Here is a 22,157-nt window from a genome sequence, read left to right as displayed (position 1 = left end):
CTTAACTCGCATTAAAAAAGTCTTAAGCTTACCATCATTTTGATTATAATGTACCTTGTCTTTGAGTAAGTAAGACTTAATTTTGGAAGTGAGACATATGCATACAGTGTATTTAGTTTTCCACTAGATGACGCCTCCAATATCTTAAAGAAAATATACATTTCCTTTCTATGATATATTATCTTACTACTACACTGTCTGTAAAAATTTCTTATTAATTCATTATGCTTATTCAGGTAATGTATTCCTTATTACTTGGAGGCTCTAATTTTTCAGGTTAATTTATAGCCTATGACACTCACAAATAATGTAGCTTTCTATTGGTAAAATAATTTTTAAAATCGGTTTAGTAGATCCAGGAATTACCCCCTACAACCTCACAAACTTTACCTCTTTATAATATTATTATAGATTGTCGATATGAAATCAATGCAAGATAGAATTATAAAGCTATATTATATTGCATAACAGAAAATAATTCACGTTACAACGCGGAAGAAAAGTGACTTATCGTCATTTAATCGGAAAATATATACACAAATTATACAAATTATATACAAAAATTTACGTTTCTTATAATTTTATTAACAGCTCGTAAATGCTCGAGCACAAACATAAGCCAATGCCATGGCGTTATTCTTGTATATACGTGGTATAATTATGTAAAAAAAAGTTTACAAAATACATATTATTTTGTTCCTAATATGTCATTGAGGCGACAAGCTGTAGTTTCACCTTGTATAAGTGTGGGGTGGGCGCTAGTTGTATGTCATATGTGGTGTGTCGTGACTTACCTCGTATGTATGCAGTCTATCGGGTTGCCCACGAGATGGCGCGTGGTCAGAGCCGCGCTCGCTGCCAGTAGCGCAGCGGTGGTTGCTCCGCAGTGCAAGCGGAACGCTACAGAGTCGATCTTCGGGTTAATACCTTGCTGTTAAAAAATACAAAAGTTACTTGTTTTTGTTACCTGTAGATTATTAATATAATTAGTATTTTTTAATTTAGGCGAAAAGTTTTTGCAAAAAAATAAATCACTTCCTCAATTAAAATATTAAACTTGTGTTATAATTAATGCAAACAATAGTACGAGTATAAGAGCTTAGCACCCGTAGTTTTCACGAGAAGACATTACCATGGTGCTTCGAAGTTTAAATGAGAAGTAATCTTACGAATTAATTAAATAAAGGCATATTGTTTTATTACTTATTTCATAGAATAGACCAGATAATAACGTATCGATCACACACGAACACATACATATATTCATTGTACACACAGATAAAGTTAAATTACTTTTTGTATATGTAAAAACAAAACTTCCATCATCCAACCATGCGTTAACGTCCAGTTAAAATTCTATTATGAAATTTTTACAAAGACCTGTCAGACGAAACCTAAAACGAATTAGCAGACATTTCAGTATGAAATGACCTATTTCCTGCAGTCTTCATATATTTATTCCTTTAATTATAAACGCATGTCGAGTTTCAGTATAACTTGTTGTGTTTATAGTCGCGTGCTGTTTCATATTGTTGACGTGTTCAGCTTGGGAATAATATTTACATCACAATACAGTTTTGTATTAAAGAAGTAAAACCGCTTTGGGCAAGTTGTTATGAAATCCAAATTAACATATTTAAAAATGGAATCATTACCATTTTTAAATATGTCAGTAGAGATAGACAATTAAATTATTTAATTAATTTAATAAATGGTTTTATTTAATGTAAGCGAAATACATCTTTTCGTGGTTTCGTTAATCCCGTTTTAATGTAATTAAAATTTGTTGCGGTTTGGAGGTCGTAGTGGAGTAGGCTTTGCAAGCGATTGTTGTTATATTTAATAACTTAAAATAAATAATAATTAAGTACACAATACTCGCTTGGTTTATTCTCTAATTATCGTATCATAATTTTTTTCAAGATTGTAAAAATATTATGCTCTATTTTCTAAGAGGACAAATATTATTTTTGCAACAAATGGACGTTATGAATATATAAAATATGTTAGTTAATAACGGTAGTTATCCTACTGATGTTTAGATATATGAAATGTATAGCTGAGTAAGAGCAAGGAATTACACAGGGGACATTATCCGTTGACTGGTAGAAAGCCATTGACCTCTTGCAATGTAGACACAATATTAGCCATTCGTCTGTCTTCCTAGCGTCCATAAATAAAACTAACTCACCCCGCCAGACAGCAGCGCATAGAGGCTGGTGAGGATCTCCATGGGCCTGCGAGACTGCGCGAGCCGCTCGCGCCGCCGCCACGCGCCCGAGCTGCCCGCGCGCGCGCCCCCTCCCCCGACCCCGCGCCCGCGCCGACCCCACGACACGCCGGACTCCCTGACGAAAAAAATTACATATTCATTTGAATCACCTAAGAAATACGAATAGAGGTACATTATATGTCGATTTATTATTTTAACAATGTACTGCCAAATATCAGTGTACGAATTCACTAGGATCACTAGGATAATGCCTAGATACATACATATATATGTACTTAAAACTTTCTTCTAATGATAATTCATATTTATTACCTTCAGTAGGTTATTAATAACAATGGCCTTTAGTATTATGATTTGTTTAATTAAGTATACAAAATTTGTTTAATTAAGTATGGCATTGTAACGATTTTTTTACGCATTTTGTATTTTGATTTCGATTTTGTTCTTTATTATAATCTGTATATAAAAATTTTAATAGATTTTAAACAGAAAAAAATATTATTTAAAATTAAAATAGTGACATGTAGGTCATAACCCATAAAAACAGCAGATTAAGAGAAAGATTTAATTGTAAGCGTGAGTTATTGTAAACAATGCAAAGAGATGGCAAAACATAAAAAGGAAAAATAAAACATACTAAGTGTAATATTTATCAAAGAGAAGTAATAATTGTTCCTAACAAACGGTGCAAATACCAAAAACTTACCAACAAAGAAGTGAACTTCTCTTTTATTGGTCGTAAGCCACAAACAGATAACGAGACGACACAGACCGAAATAAATGTACGCGTATAGTTCGGACGCTTGCGTTTACAGCTTGCTATTAACTAAACCAAATTCTAATGAAAACGAAAAACACGACGCGCGCGAAGATCGACGGAATTAATCAATGAATCTTATTAATGAACGACATTGAAATGTTATATTTACGGAAATCATATATGCATGAGATATCGTAAAAATTAAATATCTATGTAATTAGGTCACACAGGTCAGGTTATTTCTTTTCCGAACCGGTTGTAGTTTCTAATTTGATTATAAGTAAGTGTAATGTTAAAAAAAAGTATTTTGATTTGACTAATAATGTCCTCCAAACCGATATCAATGAATCTTATTAATGAACGACATTGAAATGTTATATTTACGGAAATCATATATGCATGAGATATCGTAAAAATTAAATATCTATGTAATTAGGTCACACAGGTCAGGTTATTTCTTTTCCGAACCGGTTGTAGTTTCTAATTTGATTATAAGTAAGTGTAATGTTAAAAAAAAGTATTTTGATTTGACTAATAATGTCCTCCAAACCGATATCGGCCACTACAGCCAATCTCAAGAGAGATTACGCAACTGCGATACCCGATGCGAGATATTATAGTGCACAAGTGTGTATGCAAACACAGGTACACTCTATTCCCTAGCTCTCATAATCCGATAGGACGGCAATCCGACACGACCGAAAAGAGTTCAGGCGCAGGACCAACGGCTTTATGTGTTTTTCGAGCCAACTGCCAGACTCTGGGCTGCTACTGAGAATTTTCTAACAGAAAAACGTAATAACTCTATTCGCCTGACCTGGGAATTGAACCCAGGACCAGGTCTGCGGCCTTACAGTTAGCCACTAGACAACGAGATAGTCGTGGTTTGTTTAATAACAGTCGTGTATAATTAAGGACCCTTTATGACGTATTTGTATCACACTATGTATCATTTTATCGCAAAATACATCTTATATGAATTCAGGTCTTTCTTTTATGTCAAACTGACATTGTCTGGTTTAAAAAGTAATTATTTTATATTTGCCAAAATAAACTTTATGAACTATATAGAATATTTTAGCTTTGATTAAAAATATATTGAATTGATGCCAAACGCTGTGCTTCAATATTTTGTGTTTTAAGTTAAATTTTATAATTATAACTAGTTACTTACCATTTATTCAAGCTGTTGCGTTAATCTTTTCGCCTCAATAGTATAAATGCTCGTACATATAAAATTATTATCTATCTATGTCATATATTATATGTGACTTTTAATTTTGTAGATTAGAGGCTTTGTTCTACCGCCAGACAGCAATACTTAGTATTGTCATGTTCTCGTTTAAAGGGTGAGTTAGCCAGTGTAATTACAGACACACCGGACACAATATTACAATTCTAAAGGTTGGTGGCGCATTTGCAATGTAAAGAATGCTTAATATTTCTTAAGATGCCAATGTTTATGGGCGATATTGACCACTAACAATCAGCTCCTTTACTCGTCCGCCTAACAATCTCATAAAAAAACATTTTAATGTTTTTTTTCTAATTCCGTTTTGTAGCATTCAGCTTAAATTATGAATAGACTTTTATTTACTTGGATTAATATGACAAATGTGTCAGACCTGAAACCAAAGACTGAGCTTTGCTTCTCATTTATACGATAAACGAGCAAAAATTTAACTTGGCAAGTCTCCAAGACCATTCAACGTTGATAAATGAACTTTTGAGTGCCCTTACACATAATCCTAGTTTACATAAATCGCCCAATTAAATAAATTTCTCGAAATGTCCAATACAATTAATTCATTCGACGATTTGAGAAGCTTTTTTTAAGCTGTGTCGAATAAAAAAAGCATTGCGAAATGTTAATCTATTATTGTGACCTTTGTTATTACAATGTGATCGCATAGAATTAGGTTGTACCCTGACGAAAATATTTTTTATTGTAAAAAAATACATACCTAAATAACAAAAAAACTGTTGGATAATAAGTGATTATGATTGATTACGTTTAAAGATAAATAAAAATCGTATGTTTATTGAAAGGTGTAACCTGTCAAAGGCTTCCCACATGTCAAAGAATGAAAGATTGACGGCCAACCATCTGCTTTTACAGTGAAAATAAAAGTTCATTGTTTGTATGTGATAACGTAAATCAGACGAAAAACAGGATCTGGGTCGACGGTCTGCTGTATTATCTGATGTTATTCATTACCAGTAACAGAGATGGCCCAGTGATTATCACGTGATTTTAACCAAGGAATACGCGTTAAAATCTAGTCACTACTGAATTTTCATGTGCTTGATTTGTAATTCATCTCGGCGGTAAAAACGTCGTGAGGAAAATGAAGTGTCGGGTGAAAATCGGTGACATGTACATTGTATATAGATACACGGAACAGCAGCTTTTTTGTATTGTAAATTGTAGTACAGAGCAAAGTATATTAATAATTTATTATAAAAATAATTATACATTTGAAACGCCTATATAAAGATTTATAATCGAAGTAAGTCATCAAACAATTGACGACTAACTTCGATTGTAAATAAGCATGCTAGTTTTTAGCTCAATGGTTATTTTTATAAATTATCCAAGATAAAATTATAAGATTGTAGTGTTGGGAAACTATAAATAATCTTATTCATCTCGAACAGATTTAGTTTTACGTAAACAATCATTAAATTATACTAAACCTTGATCTAGAAATAATTTAGTAATGAATAATCAACTAAAAATAACTCAGAATAAATGTTTATCTTGTCGAAACTGCATTGTCTACATCATGTGAAGCCAACAGGTGTTAAATAAAGATTTTATGACATATAAATATATTATACATAGCATATACTTTAACTGAAAATAATACATAGGACTGTCAGTACAAAAGCAAAAACAGGATTTTCTTTAGTCGAACATTTCATGCGGAAACTAGCAAATGGATTTTGTCGAAACTTTTAATAGTAACAGTTGACAGCTTCTCTAGATCACAATACAAAGGATTCTTTATCTCGGACAGCTAAAAAGTTGACAAAGGCTATTTAAAAACTGTATGCAATACAGTTGCTAGACAAATAGCTTGTAAAATATCTAAAAAATATGATTATTTAATTGGAATTATATAAAGATTTCAATATATTAATTTAATTCCAGTAATATGTATACCCCTTTCTATTGTTACAAGAATTACTTAAGGGTGTGCTATTCTGAAAAAACACACTTCATATCTCACTCATGAAATATGTCCTTTAAAAGTTATAATAATTTATATTCTAAAATTTCACGATTGTGTTCTGCGTTGGCCTTCGACTTTCATTAAAAATGTACGTATGTATAATAGATTTACATATATGACAATATCTATCATGGAATAGATTTTGTATAAATAATAGTAAAAAACAGAAATAAATATGCATGTTTTATATTTTATGTTTCTTCTAGGCAAGCGTGCTACATCCTAGACCGTGTCGATATAACATGAGGCAAGTCAACGGTCAAACGCTGGCCTATTAAGAGTAGAAAATAATAATATTTAAATTAAATTATTGTTACCAAATCATGGTACATCATATTCCTTAACTCAATAAAAATAAATTAATAAATTGTACAGTACAGTAGTACAGTAACATCTAATTAATGTCTCACTGCTGGGCTAAGGCCTCCTCTCCCATTTTGAGGAGAAGGTTTAGAGCTTATTCCACCACGCTGCTCCAATGCGGGTTGGTAAAATACACGTGTCATAATTTCAATGAAATTAGACACACACAGGTTTCCTCACGATGTTTTCCTTTACCATCAAGCACGAGATGAATTATAATCACAAATTAAGTACATGAAAATTCAGTGGTGCTTGCCCGGGTTTGAACCCACGATAGTCTGTCAAGATTCACGCGTTCTAGCCACTAGGCCATCTCGGCTTAATAAATTGTGCGTTGTCACAAATTTACTATATACGTGTATGATACTGTCAGCATTTTAAAATTATAATATTGCCACATACTTTATTTGTTGTTATTTAAATTAATGTTATAATGATAAGGATTAATAAGCTGAAGTGGCAGTGGACTGGACACACATGTCGCAGAACCGACAACCATTGGAGTAGACTTGTTCTGGAGTGGAGACTACGCCTTGGCAAACGTAGCGTAGGACGCCCTCCGGACCTAGCCTAGGTGCATTGACAATATTTGCAAAGTGGCTGGCAGCGGATGGAGACAGAGCTAAAGATCGAGCTCAGTACCGTGTGTTAGAGGCATATGTCCAGCAGTGGACGACGGGTTGATGAAGATGATGATAAATCATAATTTATTTATTTTCATACTTTGCAAATATATTTATTTATAACTGTGTTGTGCCATAGTTTATTTACATAATTTCATTTGTAAAATTCATTTCATTATTTTAAATTTAAAAACAACATGGTATTTTCATGTAAATTTAACTTACATAACTTGTTGTAAGCCGCCGCATCGCCGCCGCGTTTTGCTAGCCTTTAATTATTTTTTTATAAATGAATAAAGATAGAATTCTGTTTTAGTTTACGTCCAAATTTTATTAGAACTTATATCATCATCTAGGCCATACCAACTCTTACATTTATTAAATAATATTAGTAAAATAAAAGATAACATTATGTTAATTATCTATTTTTTTACAACATCTGTAGTGAAGTAAGGGAATAGTGCCCAATAAAAAAAAAAACATTGTAAAATAATTCAAATGTGTATCTAATCAATAAAAATTATTGTTATTTTTAATAAACTTTACTTAGAAGTATTAAAAAAAATAAAGTGCTATAAAAATATAAAATAAAGTGTTATAATTAGAAAATTTGAAGCAGTTTATAATGAGTATATTTAAATATGTGTTATATTAAATCATAACATATATATTTCGAGGGTTTCATAAGAAACTAACATACCAATGTCTAGAGCTCCTGAATGGTCATTGGTCGGTGACCGATAAGATCCGATCATGACGTGACAAGCGACCAATAAGCGTACTTATTAAAACCGAATTAGATTACCTCATTTTGACCAAAGTTTCAGAAACTGCAGGTAAAACAATTAAATATATATTTCTATCAAGTGTTAGTATTTTATGAAAATATAATACTCCTTATATAAAATGATCTCTTTCATGATGCTTTCCCAATCAAAGCGCTACTGTTTATAGTATTTCTATTAGCGATTGTCATGTGGCACGCCCACCTTTTAATCCTAGTTAAGATAAATAAGTTTTAACTTGAATAGCATAAATGAATATCCCAGTGCATAGTAAAAGATAACAGCGTTATAATAGCTGAAAAGCGTTGTCATGCGTGCGAAGTATCTGTAAGCTGCGTTTATTTCTTGTAAAGAATTAAAAGATTTTTATATACGGCATGCCCTTTTACAAATCATCCAAATCACCTGCGGTTATTAACTCTGTGCGCGCGGACTCCTGCCTCAGGACGGCCCCCAGACGTCTTTCCCATCGGGTGGTCGGCGTGAGACTGACAGCTTAGCGCCTACCTACGAATCCCATACAGCGCCATCTAGCGAGCACCTAAGACGACTGGAACAGCGATCGAACGTTAATTTTTTTCGTTATGAATTCGAATTTATATTTTGAAATAAATTTATTTACTTGTAAGTCATTTTAACATTTTTAGTACAATTTGTTTTTAAATATTCGTATTCATTCAGGCAAAACAGTTGTAGTTGACAACAATTATATTTATAGGATATTGTATAACAAAATAAGGGTAATTCTTTCGAACTTGTCCTACTGACTGCACGTGGTGTAATATAAACCAATTACTTGCGAACTAGCGGCGGCGCGCGTGTTTACTGGAAGAGATTTATTAATTAAATTCGTATCTCTTATATTTTTGTCGCTTTATTAGTTGTCAAAGGTGCTCTTTTTAGTTGTGCTAGATGAAATTAGCTGTCCATAAACAGATTATTGTATTCCATAAAACGAGAAACACATAAACCTCCTTTTATAATATAGTAACTTCATGCCTTGTGATACCGATTCGTATGTTTAACTCATCTTTTTTTAATGAATGACGAAAATTTCTTATTGCTATAATCAAGTTAACAATTATTTGAACCCTTAGTACTTAAAGCCAAGGTCGAAATTGCATTAAACCACGCGTTAATATACTTCCTTTAAGACTTGTTAAAACGCACAAACACATACATGTTTAGATTCATTATGCGTATTGCTCATTGAAGCTATAGAAATGACATTTCTACAATTAGCTTAGCAACGCGGTGGATATTAAGGGCTCGGACACACTAGTGCGGCCAAGCGGAGAAAAAACGATTGATTGCCAATGAGGCTCTGTTGCGAAACCTCTACTTGAACCACGTTGAGTTTTCTGTCAAAAAATATGTCACTAACAGTCCAAAGTTAGAAATTTGGGTTACACTCTCATGCTATAGAAATAATGTTAATTCTTTAATATGGTCTCCTATCATTCATGTCATATTACCGTCCTATTATAAATTTTTGAGTATAGGAAATGCACCTGCGTTTACGTACTCTCTTGTTATAAATTATTGTCTCCTGGTCGAAAAAAGATAGTCTAACTCGCCTGAGAGTCAGCAGCGTGAGTTATACTACCGTATCCTTAGCTTAAATTATGTGCTTTCAATGGTTTGATTTGACGGACACTTCATGTTATAAGCACGTTAAGCGCATCCATAGGATAAGAGAAAGCGCTTAATGCGCTGAGCGCTACCAAAAATGTATGTATTTGTATTTTATAAATGACATATTTGTTAAAAGTACTTGTCACTGTGAGATTTGTTTTTTTTTCAAGGTCGTGTTGAATATTTTTCCGATTTCCTTTTTCCTATAACCGGATTGTAACAGCAGACTTTTCCGCAACTCTCGATTTACCTGGCTGACTGACTATGGATATTTATGAACGCATGATCTCGACATAAATAATAATTAGTATGAAACCTAATTTTGCACAAATTGTGGTTCAGTTATCGGTTCGATTCGTTAACAATTATAACAACTATAATAATAATTATCTCTACTTATTCGGTGCTATAAACATGAGTGACAAATGAAATAAACACTCAAACACTCAACTTAAAAACCGTATTAGATTTAACAGCGTTGACATTAAGAATTTATCCTCAAACTAGAATATTTTACTCACTCGCATTTAATTTTTTTTATCTGTTAGTAAGTTGAGGTCAAACTTGCCTGACGACACGACCGAATAGTGTTATACATATATACACCTGTATAACTCTATCCGGTCGTATTGATAGATTATATCGAGTGACAGATTGAGGGAATCTATTGAAAAAATCCACAGATATATTAAGTTTGCCAATTGGCACATTAAGAAATCATTAATCAACAAGACATATTACTTGACACGAGATTAAACAAAATGAAAAACGTGGGGTAGAAAAGAGAAATTATTACAGAGTTTTACGCGGGTTTTACGTGCGTGTACGACCTCGCATGCACAAAATATAGTAAGGAGACCGAGCTGAGCATGGGCTCTAATAATTAGTAATAAATAAATATATTGTTTTGTATAAAATTACATTTTTATAAATTTAAAAAGCAAAATCTTAGTACAAAGTCTTAGCTAAATCGTTAGAGCCGTTTTCGAGACACACAATATATATAAGATATAATATATAAGATAATGGCTAGTTTAATATTTTTAGATAAGATTTTGTTTGAATGCAGAACATGTTTCCGTACTTAGAGGCGGTTAATGCCTTTACAATAAACGTATATATAAATAAGTAAGATAACCCTGTAAAATTACGAATGGGAGCTAAGCACCTCTCGATAGTATAACGTCATTATTACTAACATAGAAAAGAATCCAATGGATATTATTACAAAATAATTAAATACTAGGGGGAGCCTTAAATATCTATAATTGAAAATTATAAATAGCTGCTGTAAAAATCATAACGTAGAATGGTGGCGAGACTACTAGCAGCATTTACCCTTTAAATCGCCACTCCGATTCTCTGGGCGGAAAATTAACCAGCCCTCTTGTCTAAATTAATAATTTAGCTTATAATAAAACGTACTACATAAGTCAATCATACTTCTAATAAATGGTAAGTATATATAATATTTTTGTAACATGACGCACATCGTGTAAATAATAGAATCTTATTGCAACGCATGTTGACCATCACAAAGTTACCAATAATAAGAGATATATAATGGGTATGTTTATTTTTTCGTAAATATATACTACTACGTTTAATTAGAATTATTTAAAAATTTATAATATCCTGGTACATTTTTCACACGGACATCCGATTTCAAATTAAGCTTGTACAGAGCTTGTACTATGGAAACCAGACAACTAACTGATATACTACATATACTATTTTTCTTTTGTTAATACATACTTATATAGATAATTACAAACAGACATGTTCATGCACACAAATATCTGTCCTGGGTGGGAATCGAACCCACAACCTCCGGCGTGAAAGGCAGGCAATCAAACCAACCGGCTCGTCAAAAATTAGAAGATTTTGAGGTTTTAGTACATAATATTGTTATTAGAAAGCTGCACTCTGCAGTTTCATCCGCTTTAAATTGCCGACAAGTGTAAATTTCATCTCTTTTATATGAATATTTAACTTCAAGAACATAAAATTGTTAAGTAAGTTAAAGCTTAAAATTGAAACAAAAAGTGTAAATAATTTCAGTGTGTATCCAGGCATAGCTTGGTATTGAAATAAGTCCTTTGTAACGTCAACTTTAATGTCCTCTGCGTTCTGTATATAACAATATTATATATTAACAATTCCGCCTGACCATCGATCGACTAGTCTGACAACTGATTTTCTAACTATTTTTAACAAAAACATTTAATAACATAGCATTTATTATTAAATAAAAATTTGCAAACAAGCGAATGTATTCAATATTTCTTCTTACCGGGCATTTCGTTAAAGTAAAATATAGTTATATAACTTTTACTTAAAACAACCACAGACTAAAAAAAACATGGCATTTATTCCGCAAGTGTCAGTCTAACTAAGAAACTGTGTTAGAGTCTGGCAAACGCACAAATGTATAAAAACTATATATTTTTTAATTAGGTTAATCACCTAATGGCTGAAATCGCAACAGATCGACATAAATATGTTCATAGTCGAGATGTCTGGCGCCTGGGCCCCACTGTTAATGCCACCTACTCATTTTTTAAATATATTTTAGAAAGGCACAATTGCTAGAAATTTGTAGGTACTGTTGATACTTTGATATCTAAGATTTGAGTTCCTTTGTGCTAATTTATCTTTAATTTATCCCTTAAACCGGAACACAAGAATAATAAATATTTGTTTGGTGTTAGAATAATCGTTGTGTGGGTTGGTATCTATCCATTCGACTAAAGTTTTTCAGGAGATAAATTTTCAGTCTGATCTCGGAGTCTTGGAGAGGACTGTGTCTGTTCTCTCGTGCCTTAGAAAGCACATAAAACTAGATCTAATCATGTCAGATTTCCCGTCACATCGGATTATGAGAGCATATTTGCACACACTTGTGCACTATGATATGTCCTGCAAAAATGGCTATCCTCAGTCAGAAGGACATCATCCAATACCCACACTGGTCCTATGTTAACAACTATTACAAAATTCAAGATGCATACTGACGGTCGATCCTTTTAAGAATTCATGGGAATGAAATACGTGGTCTAATAACGTTTAAATTATTTACTTAAATTGTTTCATTTCAATGTAAAATGTGAGTTGGTGTACAGACGGTCAGAAGGGGCATTTTAGATCTAATAGCCAGCTGCATATATTATTAGAAATGGGTTATGTAGCGTTCTTAGTGTGGTAAGTACACCACAACAGGTTTGCTTCATATTGTGAATATAAGAAGCACATTATTTTTGCCATGATTACATAAAAAGTCCTGATGATTTTCTTTTACCGATTAATTCCTGATCAAGTTTTTGTTAGACTATATGTTTTATGCTGAAATTACATAATTTCTGAATTGAATAAGTACGAATTCAGTATTGAATATCGATACTGACTTTCGTCATAAACACAGGTGACATTTTATTCTCAAGTGGCCCATTTACCCGTCTGGTTTATACATATTACCACGTAATCGTGGAATGGGTAAAAAATGGTTAAAAAGAATCAGCTGTGTTGTAGGATTGAAAACGTTTTAAGTAAGATTGTAGTATATAAAATAAAAGTATTTTTGCATTGTGATAGAGTAAGCACGTCTGGGTAGAAACGAAAAAAAATATCACATATCTACGACCAAGTTGGTGGCGCATTGGTCTTGTAGGTAATGTTTAATATTTCCCACAGAGCCAATGTCTATGGGCGGCGGTGACCACTTACCATCAGGTGAGTGCTCGTCAAAGTCGGGGATAATCAGCCAGTGCAGCACTGAGGTTGTCGGGTAAAGCAGAGCACAGCTAATCAGTGAATCAGTACATCCTGGTAGGATAATCTTTTCGAAAGAAGTTATGAATGAATTCTGACATAATTTTTTTAATTTATGAAAAAAAAAACTTAAAAATTGCTTAGTACTTTGAGTAAGTAAGTAAAATAAAATATAATACAAATACATAATGTTATTGTTTTTCACGTCAATAGTCACGTCATAGATAAATTAATGTAAACTTTTAACATTAAAACTTAAAACTTTTCCCAAGTGCGCTGCATGTAGTGGTATAAATTTTATGTATATCGGTCTAGTGTTTTTTCATCTCATTTATTAATACAGATAGATAATTCAAGACTGTAAGGATCAAAAGCAAATTAAATTTAAAACGCTGATTAATATAAAAATTAAAACATTACCCGCAACTATGTCTCCATGCTAATCCGTTGATATGACCCGAAAGGAGAAGGATGAGAAAAAATATAATAATTGTCCAAAAAAACACCATGATGAACGGCCTTCAGTCCACATCGGTAAGCATTGGCACACGCACACACACAAACAAAGCTTATACTAAAAATGCCTGATGACATCATTTTACTAGCACCACCAACGAAAGGCAACTGACGAACAAATATGAGGACAGCTATTGATTGATAATCCCGTCCTAGTAACGTCTAATGTCACTTGTACATGGTGTATTGAAATATAAATAGTTGTGGAACAACACGGATACAACTACCGCCTTTTTTTTATTTTTATTTTTTTTTATTTATTAACGCGTTTGTTTGTTTCAATTTGATGTATCTGACGTAATGAGTTCTGACTATATTTTAAATTTAACTAAATTATGATTTTGTATTATAATTATTATTTTTATATTCAAAAGATTATATATTTTTGTTATATTATTTTCCTTTGCCTTACTTTGTTGTTTAATTTATTTTGGCTTTAAGCTTCAAAACTTATTCCTTGATTATTATTCGGGAGGTCATAGAAAGGAAATAAAATCAATCAATTTGTGTTTTTTTATTAATATATATGTACGTTATCCAAATAAAGGCGATTGAGCCACTATGACAACAACCAAAAATATGACAAAACTTAGATCCGCACGCTGCGCATGTTAGTATAACGAATGGCTTATATTACTATGGGTGGTGGCGATCACTTACCATAAGTGATCAAATGATTTAGTGTCCTCTGAGCAAAAAGGCAGTAAAATAACGAAGGAGCACCAATTAAATTTATACTTCTCCTCTATACGTTGGCCAGCGTTGGTTTCCAATGTAATGGTTGGTTTTTACATAAGTTATTGTACCATAATAAAAAATTACTATCTAGAATATTCTATTTTACTATCTAGAATAAATTTTATAGATGCATAAATTCCGTAACAAAGTTCATATCAAATGATTATTTACCGTAAAGGATTATAGTAAAAAATCACGTATTCTAACATTATTTTATAAATCATTTGTTCTTTGTATAACTTTAAATAACTTTGAGTCAAGCTGCTGAACGAGGAACCAAAGTATAACAAAACCACCCCTTATACGCTACAATTAATTTAGTTAATTAGGCGAATACGAGTTACCCGGTCCTTGGCTATAAGTATATAAATATGAAATTTGATATTTCAGCAGGATTTGTAAATAGCATTTAGAACAACGTGTATAAGACGACCATTGAACCAAAATGTTTCTTCAATATTAATCACATATCTTAAATTTTTAATAGTTTTTTCTTCCTTTTGAAAAGTAAGAAAGTAAAGTAGCAGACTGTAGATGTCCCATTGCTGGGCTTCGACCTGCTTTAAAGATTTTCGCTGAATCCCCTAATTCGCGATGCAGCATCTAAACAGAAAACCATAAGATTAATGGCGTAGAAGAAAATATGGAGAAGAAGAATAATAGTAAATGAACAAATAAAAAAAACAAATACATAAAATGTAGTAATTAAGTCGATAACAAGAGATTTCCCTCTTTTAGTTTGTAATTATATAATAATAAATAAAAACTAATAAAGTCGGCACGTAAACAAATCAAGGAAGTTGATTTTCTCCAACTTCTAATAATTGTCGTTAAAAATCAAAACTTTGAAATAAAAATTTGAGAGTTTTTGGGTTATAAAATAGTTGGTGAAAAAAAGAAGTATTTCATTACAACAGCGAGAAAAATATATTAATAAAATATTCCGAATCGCTTAGCAGTTTACAAAGGTCCAGACACTTCACTTTTTGTTTCATTTTCATGTTATTACGCTTCCCCTATTTATTCCTTCTGTAACTGTATATTCAGTTTGGTTACGAAAGTAAACTGAACTGAAAGCTGGAAACTTCAGCTTCCAGCTGACAACATTCAGGTACTAGAACATTTAAGTAAATAAATAAATTACATAAATGTTGTTAAGTCTTAATAGCAGGTACATACATATGTATATCGACAATAGGAGTGATTTTGTGTTTCAAAAACTACATAAATCTCACCATCCCTTATATATATAGCTAACTATAATAATCACTGCCTCGTTGGTTTAGTGGCTTGATATAAGGCCGCAGACCCGGAGGTCCTGGGTTCAATTCCCAGGTCGGGCCAATAAAAAGTTATTGGATTTTTCTGTCATAAAATTCTCAGTAGCAGCCCGGAGTCTGGAAGTTGGAAGTGTAGTTGAAGTTGAAGTTGAAGCCGTTGGTCCTGCGCCTGAACTCTTTCCGGTCATGTCGGATTGCCGTCCTATCGGATTATGAGAGTTAAGGAATAGAGAGTGCACCTGTGTTCGCGCGCAGACACTTGTGCACTATAATATCTCCTGCGTAGTTGGCTAATCTCTCTTGCGATTGGCCGCCGTGGCCGAAATCGGTCTGGAGGACATTATTATTATTATATAGCTAACAGAAAAACTCCAACAGCACGCTGTCAAAATAGTCATTTATTTAACACCAATAATAATCAATTTTGTAAGCATGATATATACAGGTTTCTAATGGAAAATGGATTTTGGTTTTTATCTTTTTTGAATTAATTTATAACAGGTAGGTATACTGGCAAATTATACCACCCATAATTATACATTGGTGCTGAAAGAAATCTTAGATATTCCTTACATTGGTAATGCGCCTTGGGAACTAAGATGTTATGTCCCTTGTGCCTGTCGTTACAATGTCTCACTTACCCTTCAAATCAGAACACAACAATACTATATCGCTGCAATGCTAGTATTGCTGTTTGGTAGTTGAATTTGTGATGAGAGCGGTTGAATTTTTGGGATACATGTACAGACGGGCTTGTTACAAAGCCCTGCCTTCAAGATTTTTTCAATACCTATTCTTCGAAACATCACAATATCTATTAGTTCAAAATAGACTGGAATATTCAGTAGGCGGTATAAGGAAAACCCGTTCAAAGTAGCGGAAAAAAGACCAATAAAATGACTATTAAATGTAGTATTCTTAGTAAATAGGTTATAAACATGACCAGTAATGTTGTAAAAACATATAAGTGTCAAAAGTTTCCCTCTGATCATAAAAAATAAACAAAAAACGAGATAACTATGGCCGTAAACCTCTCAGAGATCGTGTCGGAATATTTTATGAACACGATAAGCTCGTAAGGAGGTATTTTATTGCTGGGAAATTGAAAAGAAATTCGAAAGGAAAATATATTACTTTTATGAATATGTTTCGATATTTTTGACCGCATCAACGGTCTGATGTCGGCTATCGTGCGGTTTTATTTTAGTTTATTTTATAGGAAGGGCCGAGATGGCCCAGTGGTAAGAAAGCGTGAATCTTAACCGATGATCCTGGGTTCAAACTCGGGCAAGCACCACTGAATTTTCATGTGCTTAATTTGTGATTATAATTCATCTCGTAATTTACGGCGAAGGAAAACATCGTGAGGAAACCTGCATGTGTCTAATTTCATTGAAATTCTGCCACATGTGTATTCCACCAACCCACATCGGAGCAGCGTGGTGGAATAAGCTCCAAACCTTCTCCTCAAAATGAGGAAAGGAGGCTTTTGGCCCAGCAGTGGGACATTCACAGGCTGTTACGGTTACGGTTACGGTTATAGGAAGGGAGATGAAACTTTGTGTATAAAAAACGTGCCTCAAAATGTATGAAAGGTGGCATTGCTGAAGCTAGATGCTGAAGCTATGATGAAATTTGAAAGAACGGTAATACTCGATAAATTGAAATTCGAGAGAGAAAGTTAACTACAAAATGCGCTCTTTTCAAATTTAAATCTGAAATTATTATTATAATCGCATTTATACATCCCACACAACAAGCGCATTCATTTTAATTTTCGGTAATATCGTGTAGCTACAGTAGTGACCGTCTGGCAATATATGAACCCTTGATTCATACATTTTGCAAGTAACTTTTTCAGGTGAAGATCCGTATGAGTCCATATTTTATTTTAAGAAAGCAGACGAGCAGAGTTACCATAGTAAACGATCAAATTCAAAATTTTTAATTTCAAACATAACAATTACATTTTACAATAAAGTTGTTTTAATTGTATTTTAATTTCGTATAAAATGTTTTATACTGTTTTTTTGTAATTACATTTACCTTTCAATCCGGAACAAAGATATTTTAATATGGTATCCGCCCAGATAAGCCAACACAAAGCCCTACAACCGGGTAACATGCTCGTATTAAGTTATTTTCGTATTTACCTTTTGTAATTTTTATCCCACTTGTAGTGTACACACATCTACAATAATGTATTAATTAGTATTTTATAATATTAATATTTGTTATCTGTATATCTGTCCATCTGTCATTTTGGATGACACATCGTGGAGCGCGGGAAAATAGAACATATATATTGGTATTGGCGCGAAGTGAAGACGGTGTGTGTGCATAGCGAGCTGATTTATAATATATATATATATTTTTTTTTTATATTCGCCGGGAGGGCAAATGACTCTACTCCACCTGATGGTAAGTGGTAGTAGAGTCCAAACGCGACGACGGCCAGTACAGACGGAAAAAACGTTCTGCACTAGCCGCCTTCGCCTTGCCGGCCCGCAAGATGCCTCTTCACGCCTCGTTTGAAGGAACCCGGGTTGTAAGAGGAGGGGAACACGTGAGCTGGTAAGGAATTCCATTTTTTGGAAGTGCGACAAAGAAAGGAGTTGCCAAATTTCTTTGTGCGCGATGGAATTGATGTCACAGTTAGGCGGTGACATCGAGAACCAGCTCGCGTGGACTTAAGCAGGAAGGGGGAAGCAGGAATTAGAGAAAATAATTCCTCAGAGCACTCGCCGTGATACAGTCGATAGAAAGCGCTCAGTGCTGCTATCTCACGACGCAATTGTAAAGGTTCAAGGGTGTTTGTGATCTTTACGTCGCCAATAATGCGTACGGCACGACGCTACAACCGGTCCAAGGCCTCAAGTAGGTACTTAGCGGAGCCATCCCAAAGGTGCGAGCAATATCCCACGCAAGATCGTACCTGTGTTTTGTACAGCAGGCACAGTTGTTGTGGCGTGAAAAAGCGCCGCACCTTGTTCAGAACTCCGAGTTTCCGTGAAGCTGTTTTTATAACAGCCTCGATGTAATCCCTTGGACTAAGGTCGCAGCGAACGTCAATCCCCAGCATGGCGATTTTGCTTTGCATCACCAGCGGAGTACCACAGAGGGAGGGAAGAGGGGAAAATGTTGACTTTTTCGCCGTGAGAGCGCATACCTGTGTTTTCTTGGCATTAAACTCAACAAGATTATCAGAGCCCCATTTGGCGATGAGCTCTAACGTCCTATCGAGTTCAATGACAAGATCCTTCCGCCTCTCCTCAATTTCCGCTCGCCCAGCCACTGCGCGTCCGTGCACCATGCACTGTACTATCGTCTGCATAGCAATGTATGTTCCCAAGAGAAAGCATATCATTGATATGCAAAAGAAAGTGTGTGGGAGATAGCACAGATCCCTGGGGGACCCCAGCATTCACTACATAGAATTGTGAAGCGCAACCATCAACTAAAACATGACGGCTACGCTTGTGTAGGAAGCTGGCAATCCAGGTGCATAGCGGAGCAGGCAGACCATATGCCGGCAGCTTGGAGAGAAGACTTCTGTACCAGACCCTGTCGAAAGCCTTGGAGATATCGAGGCTGACAGCCAACGATTCTCCATGCTTGTCGATAGCTTCACCCCAGAGGTGTGTTACGTACGCTAGAAGATCACCTGTGGACTGTTTTGATCGAAACCCGTACTGACGATCATTAATTAGACGGTGATCTTCTAGGTAATGGATCAGTTGGTTGTTTAGAATCCGTTCCATCACCTTACAAAGTACTGAGGTGATAGCTATTGGTCGATAATTTGCCGGGTCAGACCGATCCCCTTTTTTGGGAACCGCTTGCACATTAGCCCTTCTCCAAGCCTCCGGCACACATCCCGAAGAGAGAGAAAGTTGAAACAGGCGCGTTAACACAGGAGACAGCTCCGCTGCGCACTTCTTCACCACTATGGCTGGTATTCCATCGGGACCGCTGGCTTTCCGTACATCAAGTGATTGCAGCTCCACACGCACATCACTTTGCCTGATTTTAATGTCAGGCATCGTATGGCCACATGAAGGTATTGTAGGTGGCAGCGCACTACAATTATCGATGACGGAATTGTCGGCAAAGAGTTTAGCCAGGAAAATAATATATAATATGTATTATTTAATTTGTAATACCGATATTACGACTTGAGTTAACGCACGGTTAAAGGGTGAACATTTCACCACTTAAGCTAAAAATAGATAAAGATTTAGTGATAGATAGTACTTCAAAGGATCATTCATCATTCATACACGCGAATAATATTGTATATTGAGTCACAATCTCGATATCAAACAATATAACACAATAGAGATTTAAAAAAAGAATTAACTTTTTTTTTAAATGAAATAGTGAATATAAATGCATAAGTAAAAACGATAAAACCAAATAATATAATAACACAGCGCGGTATTAATATTTTACGCGTCCTGTCATTTTATAGTGATGACACTAGTTTAAGAATAAATATATACAGCCTCGAAAGAAAAAAACATTTTATAATCTGTTGCGACGAGATGAAGTATTTATTATAATTATTATACGCTGTGAAACATTTATATATCTGTGTATTTCCTTTATAACTTTTCCTAATATGAACATTTAATTAAATATAGTATGAATATATTTATTTCATTGGCTCGATTAATGACAATATAAACTGAAATAAATGTTAAGCAAACAAAATTTCCTTGTATTCGAATACTTCAAGTTTATTTTTTTTATTTTAAGAACAATAAATACACATTTTAGCTATAATCAATAATTCTACTAAGTATTTTTTTTAAGTTTTTTAAAGAAATATGCGTGTTTTTAACGATGTAATGCTCGAGTAAATAAAAGTAAAAAGACTATCAAAATTAACAAACTGAATTGATGAGGTTATAGCTTTGTGTGATATATTTATTACTATATTGAATACATAATATACTTATAAAACTGGAATCATCTGCCTCGTTGGTCTAATGGCTATATAGCTACTGTGGTCTTATAAGACCGCAGACTCCGAGGTGCTGACTTCAAACCAAGTCGCACCGAAATCGGAAAGCACGAAAAGCCATTGGTCTTGCGTCTAAACTCTCCCGTTCTTGTCAGATTGCCGGATTATGAGAGCGAGGAAGTATAAATTGTACCTGTGTTTTCGCACGCACTTATGATCTATATGTCCTGCATAGTCCGAAATACTTCACTCACGTATAAAAAATAAATAAAGAAACATACATAAAAAGTGTCTACGGTCCTATATTTTATACATATGTATGTGTCAGTATTTATATATTGATATGCCTTTTACTACGTTTATATGTACTCAACTGTATACAAAAAAAAGATTGCGAGTAAAAAAATATTTTGACATTGTTTATACGTACTAGTAAAAAAAATATTACATTTTATAAATGTGAATTTGATGAAAGAATTCACTTGGCGGCAAGGAGACGGAAATTGAATGGAGGAATATTCGTGGTTATGTTCAGTGGCTGGTCGTTCTGTGTTGATAGCGGCCTTGATGTGAAAGCCGATATTATATGATTAAAACTTTAAAATTATTTAATGCCAGAGATAGCTCAGTGGAAATTTCTGCAGAGTTTTAATATGCCTGCTTTTTGTATTTAATTAATTTGGTGAAACTCTTACTTGGTTTTGTATAAGCCCATCTGGTTAGGTACCATCCACTCATATTCTACCGCCAAACAGCGATACGTATTATTGTTATTTTCTCGACTGACATTGGCAGTGTAAGTGATTATTAATATCTCTCACCTTGCCAATGTCTATGGGTGATGGTGACCATTTACTATCAGATGGCCCGTTTGCCAGTATGTTATAAAGCTTATTTTATCTGGTAAAAAGATTGACTTAAATATAAAATTATTAATTATAATCGCCTATTCAAAAACCTGCAATATTTTTACAATGAATAAATGCGGAAATACGTACGTACGGTCTTTGTAATGGAAATATAAACAGTTACATCAAAAACACAACAGCAAGGCAACATTACAAAATGGAAACATAAAAACAATTTCATTTTATTACTCGCCGCGTAAACCTGAAATATCATTTTACGCCGCTTTAATATTGTACTTGTGCTCAACCGTGGTTTTACTTCAATAAAGGAAAAAAAACCTTTTTATATTTCAAACGGTTGCTGTTCCGTTATAATTACATAAATAAACATTATTATTACACATTT

The 22,157-nt window shown here is 33.8% G+C and overlaps 1 protein-coding gene across 1 annotated transcript; it reads right to left on the bottom strand.

The window, feature by feature from the left end:
- Positions 1–790: 790 nt before the first annotated feature.
- Positions 791–21,963, bottom strand: LOC126778447 (uncharacterized). The gene is made up of 4 exons (XM_050501993.1): positions 21,902–21,963; positions 8,406–8,550; positions 2,192–2,348; positions 791–931 (listed from the first exon to the last, which is right to left on the bottom strand). Exons 2-4 carry the CDS (start codon positions 8,468–8,470, stop codon positions 791–793), a joined length of 363 nt encoding a protein of 120 aa, XP_050357950.1. The 5' UTR covers positions 8,471–8,550; positions 21,902–21,963.
- Between the last annotated feature and the right edge of the window lie 194 nt (positions 21,964–22,157).

This window comes from Nymphalis io, chromosome 2 (genome assembly GCF_905147045.1).
Source record: "Nymphalis io chromosome 2, ilAglIoxx1.1, whole genome shotgun sequence".
In the NCBI taxonomy this organism is placed as follows: Eukaryota; Metazoa; Arthropoda; class Insecta; order Lepidoptera; family Nymphalidae; genus Nymphalis; species Nymphalis io.
This window is presented reverse-complemented; position numbering and strand designations above follow the sequence as displayed.